At 54.1% G+C, this 18,062-nt stretch overlaps 9 protein-coding genes across 9 annotated transcripts; 6 read left to right on the top strand and 3 right to left on the bottom strand.

Annotated features, from left to right (window-relative positions):
• Positions 1-639: 639 nt before the first annotated feature.
• On the top strand, positions 640-1,206 carry BO97DRAFT_411641 (uncharacterized protein; the record flags this gene model as incomplete). Its single annotated transcript, XM_025696186.1, has 2 exons — positions 640-844; positions 917-1,206. The coding sequence occupies 2 exons, from the start codon at positions 640-642 to the stop codon at positions 1,204-1,206; spliced, it is 495 nt and encodes a 164-aa protein (XP_025554679.1).
• A 440-nt stretch (positions 1,207-1,646) lies between these two features.
• BO97DRAFT_338595 (dolichyl-phosphate beta-D-mannosyltransferase) lies at positions 1,647-2,529 on the top strand (the record flags this gene model as incomplete). Its single annotated transcript, XM_025691525.1, has 2 exons — positions 1,647-1,750; positions 1,896-2,529. 2 exons carry the CDS (start codon positions 1,647-1,649, stop codon positions 2,527-2,529), a joined length of 738 nt encoding a protein of 245 aa, XP_025554678.1.
• A 293-nt stretch (positions 2,530-2,822) lies between these two features.
• BO97DRAFT_421639 (uncharacterized protein) lies at positions 2,823-3,952 on the bottom strand (the record flags this gene model as incomplete). Its single annotated transcript, XM_025696731.1, has 2 exons — positions 2,823-3,848; positions 3,905-3,952. 2 exons carry the CDS (start codon positions 3,950-3,952, stop codon positions 2,823-2,825), a joined length of 1,074 nt encoding a protein of 357 aa, XP_025554677.1.
• A 755-nt stretch (positions 3,953-4,707) lies between these two features.
• On the top strand, positions 4,708-7,068 carry BO97DRAFT_338433 (transcription factor TFIIIC subunit TFC6; the record flags this gene model as incomplete). The annotated part of the gene is made up of 3 exons (XM_025691520.1): positions 4,708-5,029; positions 5,072-6,160; positions 6,215-7,068. The coding sequence occupies 3 exons, from the start codon at positions 4,708-4,710 to the stop codon at positions 7,066-7,068; spliced, it is 2,265 nt and encodes a 754-aa protein (XP_025554676.1).
• Positions 7,069-8,448: 1,380 nt separating this feature from the next.
• BO97DRAFT_403502 (uncharacterized protein) lies at positions 8,449-9,560 on the top strand. The gene has a single exon (XM_025694752.1). It carries the CDS (start codon positions 8,737-8,739, stop codon positions 9,244-9,246), a length of 510 nt encoding a protein of 169 aa, XP_025554675.1. The 5' UTR covers positions 8,449-8,736; the 3' UTR covers positions 9,247-9,560.
• BO97DRAFT_214471 (uncharacterized protein) lies at positions 9,534-10,653 on the bottom strand. Its single transcript, XM_025690603.1, has one exon. The coding sequence runs from the start codon at positions 10,409-10,411 to the stop codon at positions 9,821-9,823; it is 591 nt and encodes a 196-aa protein (XP_025554674.1). The 5' UTR covers positions 10,412-10,653; the 3' UTR covers positions 9,534-9,820.
• A 198-nt stretch (positions 10,654-10,851) lies between these two features.
• BO97DRAFT_384769 (vacuolar protein sorting-associated protein 35) lies at positions 10,852-14,323 on the top strand. The gene is made up of 5 exons (XM_025693437.1): positions 10,852-11,220; positions 11,351-11,988; positions 12,058-13,016; positions 13,072-13,620; positions 13,679-14,323. The coding sequence occupies exons 1-5, from the start codon at positions 11,084-11,086 to the stop codon at positions 13,994-13,996; spliced, it is 2,601 nt and encodes an 866-aa protein (XP_025554673.1). The 5' UTR covers positions 10,852-11,083; the 3' UTR covers positions 13,997-14,323.
• Positions 14,324-14,687: 364 nt separating this feature from the next.
• On the bottom strand, positions 14,688-16,419 carry BO97DRAFT_214344 (transcription factor SUA7). Its single transcript, XM_025690602.1, has one exon. The coding sequence runs from the start codon at positions 16,178-16,180 to the stop codon at positions 15,143-15,145; it is 1,038 nt and encodes a 345-aa protein (XP_025554672.1). The 5' UTR covers positions 16,181-16,419; the 3' UTR covers positions 14,688-15,142.
• Positions 16,420-17,227: 808 nt separating this feature from the next.
• On the top strand, positions 17,228-17,967 carry BO97DRAFT_440912 (ATP synthase subunit H; the record flags this gene model as incomplete). Its single annotated transcript, XM_025698121.1, has 3 exons — positions 17,228-17,254; positions 17,325-17,403; positions 17,542-17,967. The coding sequence occupies 3 exons, from the start codon at positions 17,228-17,230 to the stop codon at positions 17,805-17,807; spliced, it is 372 nt and encodes a 123-aa protein (XP_025554671.1). The 3' UTR covers positions 17,808-17,967.
• Between the last annotated feature and the right edge of the window lie 95 nt (positions 17,968-18,062).

The raw sequence follows: 18,062 nt of genomic DNA, 5'->3' as shown, positions 1-18,062 counted from the left end.
GTTTATATTGGGAAGGGGGTTAAACGGTGCAAGGAATGGCACCATACAATGCAGCCCGGAGAGCCATACATTCATATTTCTTTCTTGAGGCCTGCAAATATCCATGAATCGGATATCGTTCTTATCGTTTGAATTTGCGTGCGGGCCATCCTGTGTGGCTGGGTATGTTTCTGGTTTAAATCTTGGTTGGCATTTCGACATGTTCTGGTAATATGGTCTGAATCTACTCTTTTGCTTCAAGCGGGCTGCAAGGCCAAATTTACTTCTTTTGTGGTTCGCGCTGCGAGTTGCTATACCTCGATTTCATCATCATCATCATCATCATCATCATAATCATCATACCTTCTTCCTCCCTTCGAGTTAGAATTAGCCAGGGGCGATGCAACAGTGGTTGCGCAATGGTTGGGGGGAGGTTCGGGGGAGATGACCGGATGCAAACGTCATAGTGTGCGCGAGTCGATCATCATTAATCGACAACCCGGGGGGCGACTGAGCCATTTGCTACTAAATAGAGTCGGTAGTCCCTGAGGACTTGAGATTAATTAAATTTGTGGTCTATCTATATTCTTCTAGAATCTCACTCCATACATTGTCTACCTTGCTCACTCAACATACACCTTATCGCCTCTCGTCAGCACCATGACCTCCGTACTTCGCAGCAGCAGACTATCCCTACGCGCGAGTTACACCCCCTCCTTCATCCGACCAGCATCTCGTCTCTCGCCCAGCTCCATCCGGCTCTGGCGCGGCTACGCTCATAGTTCTTATGGTGGCGACGGCGAGACCAATGCTGAACAGCCCAACAACCCCCGCAACGAGCCTACACGAGACCTCGAGCACCCTGGTCAGTGGCTTCTCCTTCCCGAGGCGGTACAAAGTTTTAGGACAAAATGAACTAATATGTTTGTCACAATAGGCCCCCCAGCTCCAGACGTTGGTGCTTCTTCGAAAAAGTCTCAGCAGTCTAGCAGCAGCAGCAGCAGCAGCAGCAGCAGCGACAACAAGAGCAGCATGGGCGGTCTTGGCAACAGCAGCAGCAACACCAAGCCATCCAACAAGGCCAAACCGACCATCACAGACGGCGAGAACTCGCCGAATGCAGAGCTAGACGGCACCGTGAAGGAGAATGTATCGGAGGATGTGAAGCAGCATAACAAGGAAATGGATCAACGGTACGATCACTCGTACAATCAAGTGGAGAAATAGGTCGGAGTTACAGTATGGGTGGTTCTTGTATCGCATGTATCTTAATGAAGTGAAATACGTATTCTCTGGCAAAATGATTATAAGGCATAGCTGCAGCAAGAAGGTTCACAGCTGAGCGAGGCATACTAGCTACCATAGTGTACCACTGTAAGCAGGAACGGTAAATTAAACCGAGGTGAAACTGAAACGAACTGGCGCCTCCTCGGGCTCTCCTGGACTGGCCACGTTTGATGCGAATGCGGATCTCCCGCGCCGGTCGTCGCCAAGGTCCAGCCCGCGCGCTTCCACCCTCTCACTCTCACTCTCTCTCTCTCTCCCCCCCTCAGCGCTGGCTGACCTTGACTCCTTTTTCTTCTGGTTTCTGGATTTAGTCCTCTGGAGCACGGATCCGAATCTTTTGATTATCTCACGGATCATTTACTGGCAGTAACACACACACAATGGGCGCCCCCACGAATAAGTACTCGGTCATTCTGCCGACCTACAATGAGCGGAAGAACCTCCCTATTATCTGCTGGTTGTTGGAGCGGACCTTTCGCGAGCAGTACGTCCATTTATTCCCCCTTGCCCGTCTTGATTGTTCTCGAATAGGGAACATAAGCGCCTTTGCCTCCCCCATCACCTATCGCTAAACTAGTCCTACTGCTGTCCTTTTGCTGACCACCCACTCTCCCCGTCTCAAAAAACAGGAACCTTGACTGGGAAGTCATCATCGTCGACGACGGCTCTCCGGACGGCACACTGGAGGTAGCCAAGCAGCTGCAGCAGCACTGGGGCGCGGAGCACATCATCCTGAAGCCGCGGGCGGGCAAGCTGGGGCTGGGGACGGCGTACATCCACGGGCTGCAGTTCTGCACGGGCAACTTCGTGATCATCATGGACGCGGACTTCAGCCACCACCCGAAGTTCATCCCGACGATGATCGCCATCCAGCGCGAGACAGACGCGGACATCGTCACGGGCACGCGCTACGCCTCGCGCGGCGACATCAAGGGCGGCGTCTACGGCTGGGATCTGTTCCGCAAGTTCACCTCGCGCACCGCCAACCTGATCGCCGACGTCATGCTCATGCCCGGCGTCAGCGACCTGACCGGCAGCTTCCGCCTGTACAAGAAGAGTGTGCTCGAGAAGGTCATCCACAGCACTCAGTCCAAGGGGTATAGTTTCCAGATGGAGATGATGGTCCGCGCCAAGGCCATGGGCTTCAAGGTCGCCGAGTGTCCCATCACCTTTGTCGATCGGTTGTATGGCGAGAGTAAGCTGGGCGGCCATGAGATCGTCGAGTATCTGAAGGGGGTCTTGACTTTGTGGATGAAGGTTTAGATTGCTCTGTTTTGTTTCTCTGCTTGTTTCGCGTCTCTCTGGGATTGGGGTCCTGCTTCTGTTCTTCGGATTTGGTTGTTCTTGTTCGGGGAGGAGAGGGAGATCGGGGTTGGATTCTTTTCTCTTTCCCTTCTACTTTATTGACTCTTTGATCACCTATCATCTAACTATACCCTCCGCTGTCTTTGTCGTGGATCGCCGTCGTTGTTTCTTCTCCCTCTCACTGCTAGTATGTATATTAGATCTTGCCTCCCCCCCAAAAAATGGATGGTATCGGTGCACACAACTTTTCCTCAAGTTTGCTTCTCGACTCTCTCCAAGAACCCACTGACCCGCCTCAGCAGCTCATCCTGCCCGATATCACTCACATTGTGACTGGCCCCCTCGATCGCCGCACTGCCCTCCTCATCCCAAATCTCCTTCCCTCCCGCATTGACAGCCGCCTTCCACCGGCCCATCAGCCTCTGCACATCCACCCAGGGGGCCAGATACTCATCCGCGCCGGAAAACAGCACCATCAACCGCGCCCCGGCCTTCAACCTCCCCTGCTCGGCCACGCGCCCAAACGTCCCCCGAAGACACTCATCGTCCAGATCCGAACTAAACAGATCATCCGCACTGGGCCGTTGCGGACTGTCGGGACTAGCGAGGCTCAGGAACCGCTCCGCCGTGATGGGCGTGTTCTCGGGTAATCCCACGGCGGCGAGCAGATCCATCGGCAGGAGGAAATTCCTGGGCCCGGAGCGCGCCATATGCACGAGCTGATCATAAGCCCCGCGCACTTCAGTTGCCTTACTAGCGTTACCACGACCTTCTTCTTTCCCTTCTCCTCCCTGTGACTCTTCCCCCACCTCCTGGATCTTAACCAGTAGCGCCTCGCGATCCGAGACAGGCGCTTGCATGATCGCGCCATCGACAGCGGGGCGGTGTCCATTGCCCAGCCCACCCTCTCCGCTACCGTCTCCCTTGCTAGAAGAATACAGATAGTGCAACACGTCCTGACTACCAGTCGAATGGCCCATAATGACAACCTTACCGGCGGCTTTATGCGGCAGCCGCGTGCGGATAAAGTCGATGCATTTCGCCATCTCGGCTACGTCCGTGTCCAGACCGTGCGTGCCGAAGCCGCTGTAGGAGCTGCTGAGCAGCAGGTTGAACACGCTCCATTTGCTTTTCGTTGTCGAGAGCGCGTGTGCCAGCGTGCGGACGTATGGTACCGTGTGTAGGCCGTCTGTGAGGCCGCCGATGAAGATTAGGGTGTTGGGTTTTGGTTCGTTTGTGGCGGTGGTCGTGAATTCGAAGGCGACGAGGTGCGGGGCCTATTTGCTTGTTAGCTTTTTGGTTCTGGTGGTTCTGGTGGTGGGGGCGGACGTACGTATTCGTGGAGGATTCCCGGGGGGGAGGGGTGAGGGGTCGGAGACATTGTGGTTTTGCTTGTTGCTTTGGGTGGGTGGGTGGTACTTTGTTTGGGGTTTGGGTGGTTTGGATAGGTGTTGACTTTGTAAATTGTCTGGTGGTACTAGGTAGGAGGTTGGTGTGGATGGAGATTGTTAAGCAACTTGACTTATCGTTATCGATGGAGGACCTGGTGGTGGTGGTGGTGATGTGATGTGATGCGCTTGAGCCCCGGCCCAGTCTGCGGGGTTCTTGTCCGATTCCGGTGCTCCGTCGATTGAGTGAGTTACGATGTATCGGGGCTTGAGATAGAGATAGTTCTTGCAGTACCAGCTCTTTGTTAAACAATCTCTTGTTATCTACCCCGATTTCTCAGGTCAGATTCTCATTTAAAATAACCTCGCCCGTTATACTTATAAGTACTCCGTAGTACATACATCGAAGCTCTTCCACCCACGCCAAGACCGCTAACCCAATCAGGCAACTAGCATCGCCCGCCCGCCCGCGGCGCGGCCGGGATATTTTATCACCCATCATCAACACCAACCTGGACTAATAACCAAAACAACAAGATATACAAAAAAGCAATGACTTCCAATCCGCTCTAACGAATCCCGCGACGGTATTATCCTAGCAAACTCACCTCCAACCGCGACCTGGACTCGAAAATACGCGATGCGCCGCCGCCCCGATTGAAAAACCTCCCGCAGCAGACTTGAACTAAACCCGATAGCCGCCTCTACACTATTCCATTATTGCGCTACTCCGTGGCCTACACAGACTATGACCCGCACCCGCCGCTCCAACCGCACTTCCGGTGCAAGAACTAAATACATAGATGATCCGTTCGTGGCTGCGGGCGTTAGCGACGAGGACGCCGGGGATGAGGGCGGCGCCGCCGTCGCCGCTCCCTCCTCGTCGGGGAAGAAGGGGCAGGGTAAGCGTGCGTTCGCAGCTGTGAATGATGATTCTGAGGATGAGGATTTCAAGATGGGTGATGCTGGGGATCGTGATGAGGACGATGATGAGGACGAGGAGTTTCAGGAGGAGGTGGAGGACGACGACAATGATGATGAGGAGGAGGAGGAGGCTGGGAATGAGGACGGTGCTGTGGATGAGGACTTGGGCTCTGAACTTGAAGAAGGAGGTGCTGGTGCCCGTGCTGGCGCTGGCGCTCGTCGTCGGAAGTCGCGCACCGTCGGTACCACTACTGCTGCTGCTACGCCCCGGACGCCCAAGCGACGACATCCGGATGGAAGCTTGCTGTTGGCGGGCGATGAGACGCATTCGCGCGGATCGTTCAACCCTATTGAACACGTTGGCAAGGCGGTCCATCTGCGGTTGATGTATGGGACCGATGATCGGGATTTGTTGGCTATGATCTATGCGAGGGAGAGGTGGGGTGGGGGTATCGAGTCGACGTTCCCGACTCGCGCGGCGTTGGAGAAGGAGCAGGAGCCCGGCACGGATTATGGGTATGGGCGGACGTTTGGCGTTGAGCCTGCGGATGTGGACCGGGAACGCTCCAGCGGCTGGGACTGGTATTACTCGGACGCCGTCCGCCAGCGGTTCGGGAAACGGCAGCGCGTGCAGAAGCTCGCGGAGACTGCTGCGCGCCGGAAGTACTTCGCTCGGTCGCGAGGCGATCATACCGTCCTCATTGGGCCGGTCGATCGTCAGCAGGAGTTCACGCTGGCTCAGCACGAGGTACTTGACTTCGGCCAGGCGTGGGGAGAAGCCAAAGCTCACAAAGCTGGGTCTGCGGCCAAGCCCAAGGTGCGCGAGGGCTGGCTTCTGAACTTCGGCCAGAAGGTCCAGTGTCTGGCTTGGGTGCCGAATCAGTCCGGCCTCACCCAGTATCTGTCCGTCGTGGCGCCCGTTCTCCCGGAACAGAAACAGGAGGTTCCTGATCCCTTGAAAGATCAGGCCGCGCCGGCCTTCAGGCCGTCCGCGCCTTACCCCTGTGCTTTACAGATTTGGTCGTTTCAGGCTCGGGAGTCCGATGCGTTGACAAAACAGATTGATATGTCCGTTAAGCCTCAGTTACGCCTTGCGCTATGCACGGATTGGGGGGATCTGCGCCGGTTGGCCTGGTGTCCGATGCCGCGCGGATCTCGGGACGAAGACGATGAAGGTGCGCAGAAGAGCTTGGGGCTTCTAGCGGGTGTTTGGACCGATGGTTATGTGCGAGTCATCGACGTCAAGATTGGCCGGGATTCCAAGAAAGCTGAATTCTGTAGGTTCTTTGCCCCCGTCTTTTCTTGAGCCTTGCGGTTACTGACCATCGCAGACAAGGTACATTCCACTGTTTTTGAGGCGAAGCCTCCGTCGACCGTATGTACATGCGTGACATGGCTTTCTCCAAGCGATATCGCCGTCGGCTGTGCCAACGGGTATGTCGCGATCTGGAGCATTGCACCGCCGTCTCCGAGCTCGTCATCCGATTCTCTCCCATACTTCTATCAAGCGCTCCACTCGACGTGGGTTCTCAACATCGCGTCGGCCTATCCTACTTATCCTCATCTGATAGGCACCACGTCTATGGACGGCGACACCCGGCTCACGTCAGTCATCGACCCGCCCAAGGACCAGGTGTATACGAATCGCATGCGGGTTGGCACCACGCATCTCTCGTACTGCCCGCCGCTCCAATCGTTTCTCTCAAGCGACGAGAACGATTTCGCCCGTCTGCTCGCCGTCCGCCGGTTCTATACCTCCACGGCCATCGCCCGACTACAGAGTACAATATCGGCGCTGGCGCCGTGCAGTTCCTGGCATCCAAGCGTGCTGTTCGGTTGCGTAGGCGGCATGGCCCTGGCTACGAACCCTCTGCGGCGGATGCTGCATTCCAAGGAGAAGCAATGGCAACAGAACTGGTTCCAGCATGAATGGGTGCGTGGGCCGCACGCCACCGGCACGGGGGTCAGTCGGTTCTACGACGGATACCGTGCAGAGAGTGTCAGTCTGTTGCGCAACCTGATCGGCGACCGCAAACTAGTCAATGGGATGGCTATGATCACGATCTACGAGGAAGAAACCCATATCACTGCGCTTTCATGGAACCCGAATCAAGCCTGTGCAGGCTGGGCTGGTGCGGGTATGGGGTGTGGCTTGGTTCGCGTCGAGGATCTGACAATGTCTTGAGGGTCGTTTCCTCATACCCAGTTGATTAGGTACCGATATGCGATGGCCACTTGCAAGGGACTCCTCAACCGACATTGAGCCGATATCGGGTCCGAATGGGACACCGCCTCGTGGACAGTTCAGCCGGATGCATTACGTAGACCCTGCCGAGCCGAGCTCTGCATGGTCGGGGCGTGCATACTAACAATACGGAATCTGGCATGAAACTTACATAGTGCAGCTACGGATTCGTCAGAGGTCTCAGACAATTGCAGTTCAGAGATGGCCCCGCCCATCGATTGCAGTCAGAATCCGAGCCTCAACAACCGCAAAGGTTAAGTCGACTCCCTGAGCCGTGTAGTGCGCATGATAGGCGCAACCTATTTATGGAACGCTTCTCATGTTAGACCCTACGAGTACTTCAATGCAGCTTTACTTTGCCTGCCGAACCCACTCAACCAAGCTAATTTGCCCCGCAACCGTGCGAGTATGTGCCAATTGACGAGGTTGGCGAATGTAGACATTCTATACGTGTACGTGGTGTCCCTAATCAGGTGGGAATCAAAGACAGTGCTTGGTTGGGACTTTGGATTGACTGGCGAGTGTTGATCATGACACCGCCTCTATCTCAAAAAGGAGACCAGCATAACCTCGCACCACTCGCTTCATCCGCACTCCGAGATGCGAAGGATATCCCTCAAGGCCGCGAGTTCTCATGACGTCGTCGATGAAGATCTACACCGAAGATGAAGTGCTGGAGAGACGACAAGAGTGAGGGAATCATTCAGCCATCGAGGCGGTGATGGCCACGAAGGAAACATGCGCTTTCTGATCAACATTGTGTAACCGTGACTTGGTGGTGAGTGAGATGCCGTGTCAAAGTCTACAGTAGAAGTTGATCTGCTTGATAAGCCGTCTGGACCGGCAGATCCTCGGTCCACCGCCCGTCAACCGTCGAATAGCAACGTCATAGGCCACAGCCGCCTGTGCCTGGTTACTCGTCTAACCCCAGCCACATTACTATCGGGTAGACATCTTTCAATACTACTACTATACTCGACAATATACTACAGACACAAGAAAACTGTTCAGATTATACTGCGGTGTAGTAACTCTGGTCAGCTAGACTGACACTTTTGAATCGCATCCGCCTAGCCAAGACCTATCTGGCTCGTCCTAAAATTAAACGTGGTGCAGGGTCCAGGCTTGCGTGGATGTCAATCGCCCAAAACCCACGGGGCTGGCAAACTTGGCTCCATTCCCAGCCTCCTTTGACAGCAACGAGGATGCGCCAGCCTGCACTTTTATCTCCCGCCCACAGAGCCCGCGTGCCGTCTATGATGGAATAAAGATCTAATTCTTTGGATCGTGGTGGATCTTGTTTATTCTGTTTATTCTTTTTTTTTTTTTCTCTTTTCTTTCTCCTTGTTTTGTGCTGCTAACTTTATCTCCATGGCTTGTTGGTCGGTGCGTTTGTGTGTGTTTCTACGGCTTCCATCCAAGTGATAAATGAGTCGACTCCCTCGCGCTTTGGCTTCTAGCTCTCTTCTAGTCTAATCCACTGAACCACAGTTCTAAGACATTGTCTCTTTAATATCAAGAGAATACTCTTAGCGGTCTTTGCGCTTTCTTCTCCCCCACCCAGACCATTCAACTCTTGCTCAAATCTTCCTGCGCGATCATCTCAATATGTATATCGCCGCTTTGCTCCTCGCTCTCTCCCTCACTGCTCAGGCAGTGCCAGTCTTCCATTCCCAGGCGAACGAGACCATCGCTCGCAGACATGAGCTTCCTTACAAGGTCGTCAACGTTGCTGGCACTGCCGCTCCCACGGTTGAGACCGTCACCGCTACACCCTCCCCGCCAGTGACGGTGACCGTCACTGAATACCCTTCCTCCACGCCAGCTTGGGGTCCATCTTTTTCCTCCTGGAGCGTCGGTCCTCGAGTGACGGGCAGTCCCCTTCCCCGTCCACCCATCGCCGCGCGTGGACTCAACAGCACGGAACACCACCAGCGTCGCCATGAGCACGCCGCTGAGACCAACACCACCGTCACAGAATGGCCCCTCAGCCAGGAATCCACGACGGTGACCAAGCGCAGCAACAGCACTCTGCCCCGTTCTTTGGCTCAGCACAACGAAACCGAGCATGAACATCACCGGAGCACAAGGACGGCGACCAACCTAAGAAGGCTCTGAGCCAGCGCGCTGTGAATCCCACCGATGCAGCTCTGAAGCACACTGCCGGAAGCGCAAACGACACTCAGCCGGCTTGTATCGACGTTGCCCCCGAGCATGCCGCCACCTTTGCAAGCCGTGCGCTCAATACCACCGACACCAAGCACATCCCACGCAGGTGTCCACGTCTTACGAGCCTGGCGAGTTGACCGCCTGCTGATCGCTGAACGAAACGGGTCCAAATAAGAGGTGTCCACGTCTCACGAGCCTGGCTAGTCGGTCAACTCGCCATACATTAGCTATGTAGTGGATGCGGGAAATGAGATTAATTCGAGACATAATTACTGATTGGAGTTGATGCTGTATTCCTAAATAAGTAAGGCATTATTACTAGCTGCACATCAGGCATGCGCATACCTGTAACCTCCTTTACAATCTCGAGAGAATTATCTCCTCGGATCACCAGTATACCAAGATTTTTAACCACGCAATTCCAGCGCTCTCAGTTCAGCGAGCCTCGGCTTCCAGACTTTGGGTAGTGCTATCTGAGCCATGCTGGTCGTCGCGGATGGTGTACACAGAATCGCTCCCATTCTCATCGTTTGGAAATAGCTGCAGTATTGAGTGCAATGACCTGGTTCTTAAGAGCCTTCATCGCGGATAAACTCATCCCTCCCGTCAAATCGTCACAAATGTCGAAAGAGGCTTCGGCCTTTATCCGCATTCTGGTTGTCAGGGCAATAGTGTTGACTATATTGAAGACATCTTTGGTAGGAATCAGCAGACTAGGCTCCTGAGGAGTAGATGTATCCCAGTATATCCTTCGACTGGAGCTCTCCTTGGCGTTACAGTAACTCGGTGGTAACGTGAGATCGAATACTAATCGAGAAAAAGGTGGAACCTTGATCAACTCCTTTCTCCAGATCTTGCCAAGTGGTTGTAAATTGAGGTACTCGTGTTTTGAATGGTCACAGTGACGGCGAGGTGATTCAGAGACTGTAGACAGATCCAATTTTGGCCGACATAATGCTAGTATATCGTCTTTTTCCAGAGGATGTAATAAAGATAGTCTTGCCCGGCGTGTATGAGGAATAGATCCTGATTCGATACTAAGCCGAGACAGATCTTCACTTAGACAGAATTCCTGTAAGAAATTGGGATGAGAAACAGTATCGAATGAAGACATTTTTAAATTGAGTCAGAGACCTAGGTCGGAATAATGAAAGCATACAGTAGGATAAGAGCAAAAGAGGAAAGGAAGTATACAATTTGTCGCGCTCAGCTTCGAGCAGTTTGGTATATATTCGCCGACAGACTGACATCATGGGTCTCAGGCTGCAGTCGTCGGCGGAAAGTGGGCATTAGGCAATTGCGTTTGGGATTTACCCGGCACCTTAGTCAGGTAAATAAATGTGAGTTCAATGCAGTAAAACAGTTCACTTATACACTAGATAGTTAATGACAGTACTATGTAGTATCCTAGAGCGGTTAGCGGCCTCGTGCCCCCGTGATGTACGACAACTTTAGTGCAGTGCAGTAACTGATTGAACAGCCGGGCGGTTCGTTTACATAACCCGAGCCCAGCCCATCCAGTCCGAACCTCCCAGTCCTGATCGCATGTCCGCATTCACCTCTCCCAGCTCTTTTCTAATCTTCCCCCCTCGATTCTTCTGTCTATGGACTGGAAGCCGTCTAATATCTTGTACTTATTCTTGCGCACCGTTTGATTTGGCTTTCCCTGTCATTGAAGCCCTTGCTCCGCTCCCCTCCCCCCTTTCCGGCCAGGTGTTTACCGCCCCGATTCACGAGACCCGAATTCCACTCCCCCCTCCTTCCTCCCATTCACAATACAGCCACCATGGCTACCCCGGTAGCAGCCCCCGAAGACCAGACTCGTCTCCTCGAGGAGGCATTGGGCGTGGTGCGACAGCAGTCGCAGATGATGCGGAAATGTCTAGAGACGCCCGGGAAGTTAATGGATGCGCTGAAATGCGGGTGAGCTCCTACCTACCCACCCACCCACCTCCCGCTCGCCAGGCAGCAATGGGAGCAATTAGAGATGAGGGAGCAGCTCCGCGCAACCGACACAGGGAAAAACTAACGCATTAATCAATTCTCTGTGCAGGTCCACATTAGTTTCCGAGCTCCGCACGCCCAGTCTCGGTCCTAAGCAATACTACGAACTGTATATGGCGGTCTTCGACGCCCTGCGACACCTCTCCGTATACCTGAAAGAGAACCACCCGGTCAACCACCTGGCGGACCTGTACGAGCTCGTCCAGTATGCCGGCAACATCATCCCGCGGCTCTACCTCATGATCACCGTGGGCACGGTGTACATGTCCGTCGAGGATGCCCCCGTCAAGGAGATCATGAAGGACATGATGGAGATGAGCCGAGGTGTGCAGCATCCCATCCGCGGCTTGTTCCTGCGGTACTACCTGTCCGGCCAGGCGCGGGACCATCTGCCGACCACTTCCGGGGACGGCCCCGAGGGCAACCTGCAGGACTCGATCAACTTCGTTCTGACCAACTTCGTGGAGATGAACAAGCTGTGGGTGCGATTGCAGCACCAGGGCCCCTCTCGCGAGCGCGAGAAGCGCATGCAGGAACGTCGCGAGTTGGAACTGCTGGTCGGGAGTAACGTCGTGCGCCTCAGCCAGTTGGTCGATCTCGAGGCCTACAAGTCCGGTATACTGCAGGCCCTGCTGGAACAGGTCGTTCAGTGTCGGGATGTGTTGGCGCAGGAGTATCTGCTCGAAGGTATGGGGAGCTGCGTTCTAGCTTGGAGGGGGGTTTTTTGCGTGTAAGGACTTGCTGACCGCATTTTAGTGATTACGAAGGTGTTCCCCGATGAGTTCCATCTGCATACTCTCGACCTCTTGCTTTCGGCGATTTCTCGGCTCAACCCGCATGTGGACTTGAAGAAGATTGTGATAGGCCTGATGGACCGCCTGTCGAGCTATGCTGCCCGCGAGAGAGAGGCCTCTGCCGACCCGGAGGCACGGAAGCAAAAAGAGGAAGAGGCTGTTACCAAGTTGCTCGAGAACCTGAAGGTGTCTGAAGAGACGAAGGCGGAAGAGCCTGCGGCAGATGCAGAGCCGACACAGGAGAATGGGGTCGAACAGGCTAAGGAAGAAAGCGCACCGGCGGAAGAAGAGGAGCAGAAACCAGCCAATGGCGACGCCAAAGCTCCCGAGGCCATTCCTGCCGATGTCAAGCTGTATGCGATCTTCTACGACCAAGTCGTCAACTTGATCAAGAGCCGCGGCCTGCCTATCCAGGACACCATGGCGCTTCTCCTCTCGCTCGTCAACCTGGCGCTCAACACCTACCCCGACCAGTTGGAATACGTTGACCAGGTCCTTGACTTCGCGACCAAAGAGACTGCCGCTTATACCGATCACGCCGATCTTCATTCCGCTCCGACGCAACAAAACCTCCTGCAACTTCTCACCGCACCTCTCCGCTCCTACGTTTCCATTTTCACGGCCTTGGCCTTACCTCACTACATCCCACTCCTGACCACACAATCCTATCCCACGCGGCGATCTGTCGCAGGCGAGATCGCTCGCAGCCTCCTCAAGAACGGAACCCCCATCACCACAACAGAGAACCTCGACCGTGTTCTACAGGCCCTGAGGGTTCTCATCAAGGAGGGTACCCAGCAGTCGATGGGATACCCTGGCTCTCAGCGGCGAGGCGAGACTGAAGAGACCATTGAGGAGCAAGGGTGGCTTGCGCGGTTGGTTCATCTGATCAAGGCAACCGACAATGATACCCAGTTGAAGGTCCGTCCCTTTTGTTTTTTGGCTTCTTGTTGCATTTGGCTAATCCAGATTGTAGCTTCTTCAAGCGACTCGGAAAGCTTACCTTGATGGGAACGAGCGCATTCGTTACACCACTCCAGCCCTTATCACTGCCTCGATACGCCTGGCGCGTAAACTCAAGGCCCGCGAGCACTACGATGACAATTGGCAGTCGCAGTCTTCGGCACTCTACCGGTTCATGCACCAATGCGTCAACAACCTCTATCAGCGCGTGAATCCCGGATGCGCCGACTTGGCGCTGCGGTTGTTTGTGATGTGCGGAGAAGTAGCGGACCAGACGGGCTTCGAGGAATTCAGCTACGAGTTCTTCGCCCAGGCCTTCACTATTTACGAAGACTCCATTAGCGATTCCCGTGCTCAGTTCCAGGCGGTATGCATCATTGCCGGTGCGCTCCACGGCACGCGAGGATTCTCGAAGGAGAACTATGACACACTCATCACGAAGGCCGCGCTCCACGGAAGCAAGCTGCTCAAGAAGCCTGATCAATGCCGCGCGGTATATCTGGCCAGCCATCTCTGGTGGGTGGTCGAGAACCCGCAAAGAGGCGAGGAAGATGCCAAGAACGTACGTTGCCCTGCATCCGCAGTCCCCCCTTGTAATGAGACTAATGTGTTACATACAGCTCTACCGTGATGGAAAGCGTGTTCTTGAATGCTTGCAGCGTGCCCTCCGGGTCGCTGACGCCTGCATGGACACGGCCGTCTCCGTCGAACTTTTCGTGGAGATCCTCAACCGCTACGTCTATTACTTTGACCAACAGAACGAAACAGTGACCACCAAGTACCTGAACGGCCTCATCGAGCTCATTCACTCCAACCTGCAGACCGACAAAGAGGAGCCCAACCCCAGCCTCGAGGGCCCCAAGCGCCACTTCCAACGGACATTGGAGTACATCCGATCTCGAGATTACGAGGGGGTTGTCACGGAGTCGAGACAGTGATCGGGGAAGGGAGGGTATGAACGACCTGTATGAATGAGAGACGCGCATATTACTTTCTGAAGCCTTCTTTTTTTTTTTCCTTTTTCCCACCTTCACTACCACTACCACCCATTTTCCTGTTTCTTTTTTGTGATACAATCCTACTTATCCTTAAGCATTGTGTGTCTACTTGTTTGTCGATGACTTTGTAAGATTCCCATTCTCCTTTCGCTGCTTCCCTGCTGCTCCCCGGTGGGCTTTGTTTTTCTTGTAATCGGGGATTTGTTTCCTCGATCTGCGTGTATCATCATATCATCATCAGACTAAACCGTCGTCGTATCTACCCACCCTACCTATGATTCAGAGCATATTAAGCCCTGTCATTGTTGCTTCAACGAATGACTCTCTCATCTTCAGTAAATTAGCCGCTAATCATAGCTTAGCGGACAGACCAGACCCCACCATAGACGATAGCTACTACAAGCACGCTCCTCCTCGATCACCACAACCTCAAGTGAAAGTATACTTACTTTCTCCGCGAGATTAGAACCAACCAACCAGGGACCCAAGTACCACCCACCCACCCACCTACCAAACTCCACGAATTCGAAACCGAGTCATACGAACAAGATCGGCCGGATATTATACTAGTTACGACCTACACTACATAGACAATCCATTACCATAGTGAGTCAATATCAGCCACAGAGCGAAGCATTCATTATGTAACCACAACTGCAGCTGCATCTGCATCTGTATGAAAACCCAGAATAAAGCGAAGCTATTGCAGTCTCTAACGACCTAGACTCACGCGGATGGTGGTGCTATCAAGAAAGAACAACTTGGCATGAATATCAGGTACGCTTTGCTTGGGGTTCATCATGGAATTTCAAGGCATTAGATGAGAAAGGGAGAAAGCAAGGAATCGATTGTATCAGATACAAACCGTCATTGTAAATGTGAAACTAATTGCAATTGCAGAGGAAAAGCTCAAGTGGACCATTAAAGAGAAGAAGCAAATTTGCTTTGATGAGAAAAAAAAAAGGGTATCTTTTATTTGGAATTTTTTTTAGGGGTTTCTGGCTTTTTTTTTTTTCGCTTTGGGGGGTGCTGATTGGACTAAAGAGTACGGAGTACTTGTGGTTTGATCAGGGGAAAAAAGAAATTCTAGCTAGCGGGCAGGTTCTTCAAATCACCCTTGCCTTCTTTGATCCATTCCGGGTCGATCAGACGTTCGCGCTCGGCGTAGAGCTGCTTGTACGCGCCGCGGATGGTGCCGTCGCTGACGTGCGCGACCTGTGAGATCTCCTTGGCGGACTTGCCGTGGCCCATCAGGTAAGAAGCCATGTAGATGCAGGCGGCCACGATGGACAGCGGGGAACGACCGGCCAGGTCGCCCTTGGTGGTGACGCGGTCGGAGAGAGCGGACGAGACACTTGTGACTTGGAAGGGAAGGTCGAGGAGGTTGCAGAAACGGTTGCAGAGGTCGCTGGGCTTGGTGGAGGTGGTCGCCGTGTATGTGTCGTTGGGATCGGGGACGCCGCCACTCGAGACCACAGCGTTGATACGCTCGAGGTTCTGGGCGGTGAAGAACTTCTCCAAGGCCTTGTAAATGCGTCCAATCTCCTTTCGTGTAACCTTGGTGACGGCGAAGATCTCGGTAAAGGTACGCGGGACCTTGCATTGACGACAGGCAATGAAGATACAACCGGCGATGATTACCTCTTGCGATTTGCCCTTGAAAGCCTTGGCGTCGTCCACAATCTTGAAGAGATACTTCGCGGTGTCTGCGACGTTCTTCTGGATGTTGAAACCATCGCAGAGCGCACCGATTTCCTTGTACGCTGCCAGCAGGTTTTTGTTGGCCTTATCGCTCGATTGCTTGTTCTGGGCACGGTAGAGGTCGCGCACCCGACCTGAACCACCGCTGGCGATCTGAGTTTCCAGCTGGTCACCGTTGAGCAGCGGATTCGTAGCGTCTCCGACACGAGAAGGGTCATCGTTGTTCTGATCATCGTTGGAGAAGGTACGCCATTCGGAATGCATGTCGATTTCTCGATCAGCAAGCACCAGACCGCATGATCCACAGACAGTTTCGTGTGAGCCGGGAAACTCGAGGTTCGGGGGCACCTCTTTGCACTCGGGGCAGATAACGTGGGCGGAAAGGTTCTTCTTCCATTGCGGCTCAGCTTTCTGGGAAGCCATTTTTCCTTCTTCTCTCGTAGTTGCGGGAGCGGATCTCGGGATTAACGGTGGCTGTGGTCTTGCGATTTCCCTGTGAGAGAGAGCGGCTTATGTTTGCGCGCGCACAAACGAATGTAAAGCGGCGAGTATACCTCGTCAACAAAAGGGGTTCAGCCGTCCAGACCAACAACGAAGAGGGAGCAGCGGCGCGGATCGTGAAGTCTCGCGAGCAAGTCACGTCTCTGCGTCACTGGCTTTCGTACTCATGTTAGCCTGAAAGCCCTTTCCAAGCAAGATGAAGACAACTCCCGGCATGAGGAGATAATGAGAGGCTAGACATGGGTTCAGACGGTGAGCAGGCAAGGCCACAACCAGACCAGCTGCCACCAACACCTTGCCTATACCTCAAGAAAGGGATCAGATTCCATGGTGAACTGATGCGTCTTTACCTTTCGAGACAGGTAAAGGACTCTCTGTCCTACGAACAGTTCCCCGACTTCAGATAGCACTTTCCAAGCGGAGGGGTGCCGTCGAACGATCAGTCTCCGTCACTCGTGGGTCTTCGCACGCCTTGAGGCCAAGCTTGTCCGACCGCGATGAACCAGTCAAGGTCTCCGTGAACGAGTAAGCTCGCACGGAAAAATGGGCCGCAGAACCTGACAGGTAGCCACTGCAAGTGAAGATCCTAGCGATCAAGACGAGCAGAGCAACGTGACGATGTCGGATTCTCAGACAAGAGAGGCCGGATGGGTGGTGGAAGTGAAGTATCCAGGAGGAGGGGGAGGAGGGAAGGTTGAAGGATGAGGGGGACAAAGACAGAGACTGAAGTGAAGGGAATAAGGTAAGCAGCGGATTGCAGATAGGCAGAAGAAGCACCTGACCTGAAAGACAGGTGACTCGGGAGTTGAGCCGCCAGCCCGCCGCTGAGTCAGCTGCCAAGCCGAAGCCTCCCGAACAAACGTCGAACTTCCAACATCGGCTTTCAATCACGGTCGACAGCAATTGCTCTCTTCGCAGATTCCCATCCACCTCGAGTTTCCCCTCGTCTATCTTCCCCTCTCCGCCGCGATGATGTCCCAGTCTCTCAGAGCTTCCGTGAGTTTCTGACCTTCCACCCCTCCGTGGTCGGTGGTATGAACCCTGTGTGACTGACCCTTTCTGGTAGCGCTCTCTCTTCACCCGCGTCTCTCGGCAACAGGTTTCTGTTGCCCGCCGCACTTTCCTGACCTCCGCCATCCGTCAGGGTAGGTGACCCATCTCTTTTCTTTGACCACCGGTGCCGAATTACGGCGAATGGGTCGTGATCGCATAGATCCCGGGATCTTCGGCCGGGCGAGCCTCCCCCCTCAAACGACGGAAGTCTAACGTTCTCTCTTTCGCAGCCGACCCTGTTCAGGACCTGTACCTCCGTGAACTCCGCGCCTACAAGCCCACCCCCGTCAAGCCCGGTGACGCCGATGCTCACGTCCAGAAGTTCACTCCTCCTGCCGCCCCCCAGTCCCCCGAGGAGGCCAACCTTGCCAGTGAGCTGAAGTCCTACGAGAGCCAGGAGGTTGAGGTTGAGGGCCAGGCCGCCGCTGGTGAGGCTGCCCCCGCTGAGGAGAGCTGGTTTGAGGAGGATGAGGAGGAGACTCCCGCTGCCCACTAGGTTGCTTGTCTCGACGGCAAGATAGAAGGATATCTCGGGGCTAATGGGCAAACGTGATGAGACCTGATATGATGAGCTGTCTCCCGGTTGTTGAGTCTCCGAAAGTCACTTTGTAAATTAAAACCTATTTGGAGCATATGAAGTTCTTTTTCTTTCTGTGAGGTTGGTGTTAGTGCAAGTGCAGTCATGTGGGGGTGCACAAGGTCGATGAGAGTCTATATGAGGAGGGTATCACGTTGTATCAGCCCCAACCAG

Source organism: Aspergillus homomorphus, assembly GCF_003184865.1.
Source record: "Aspergillus homomorphus CBS 101889 unplaced genomic scaffold BO97scaffold_5, whole genome shotgun sequence".
Lineage (NCBI taxonomy): Eukaryota > Fungi > Ascomycota > Eurotiomycetes > Eurotiales > Aspergillaceae > Aspergillus > Aspergillus homomorphus.
Note: the sequence above shows the minus strand (reverse complement) of the source record. Positions and strands in the feature narration are given on the sequence as shown.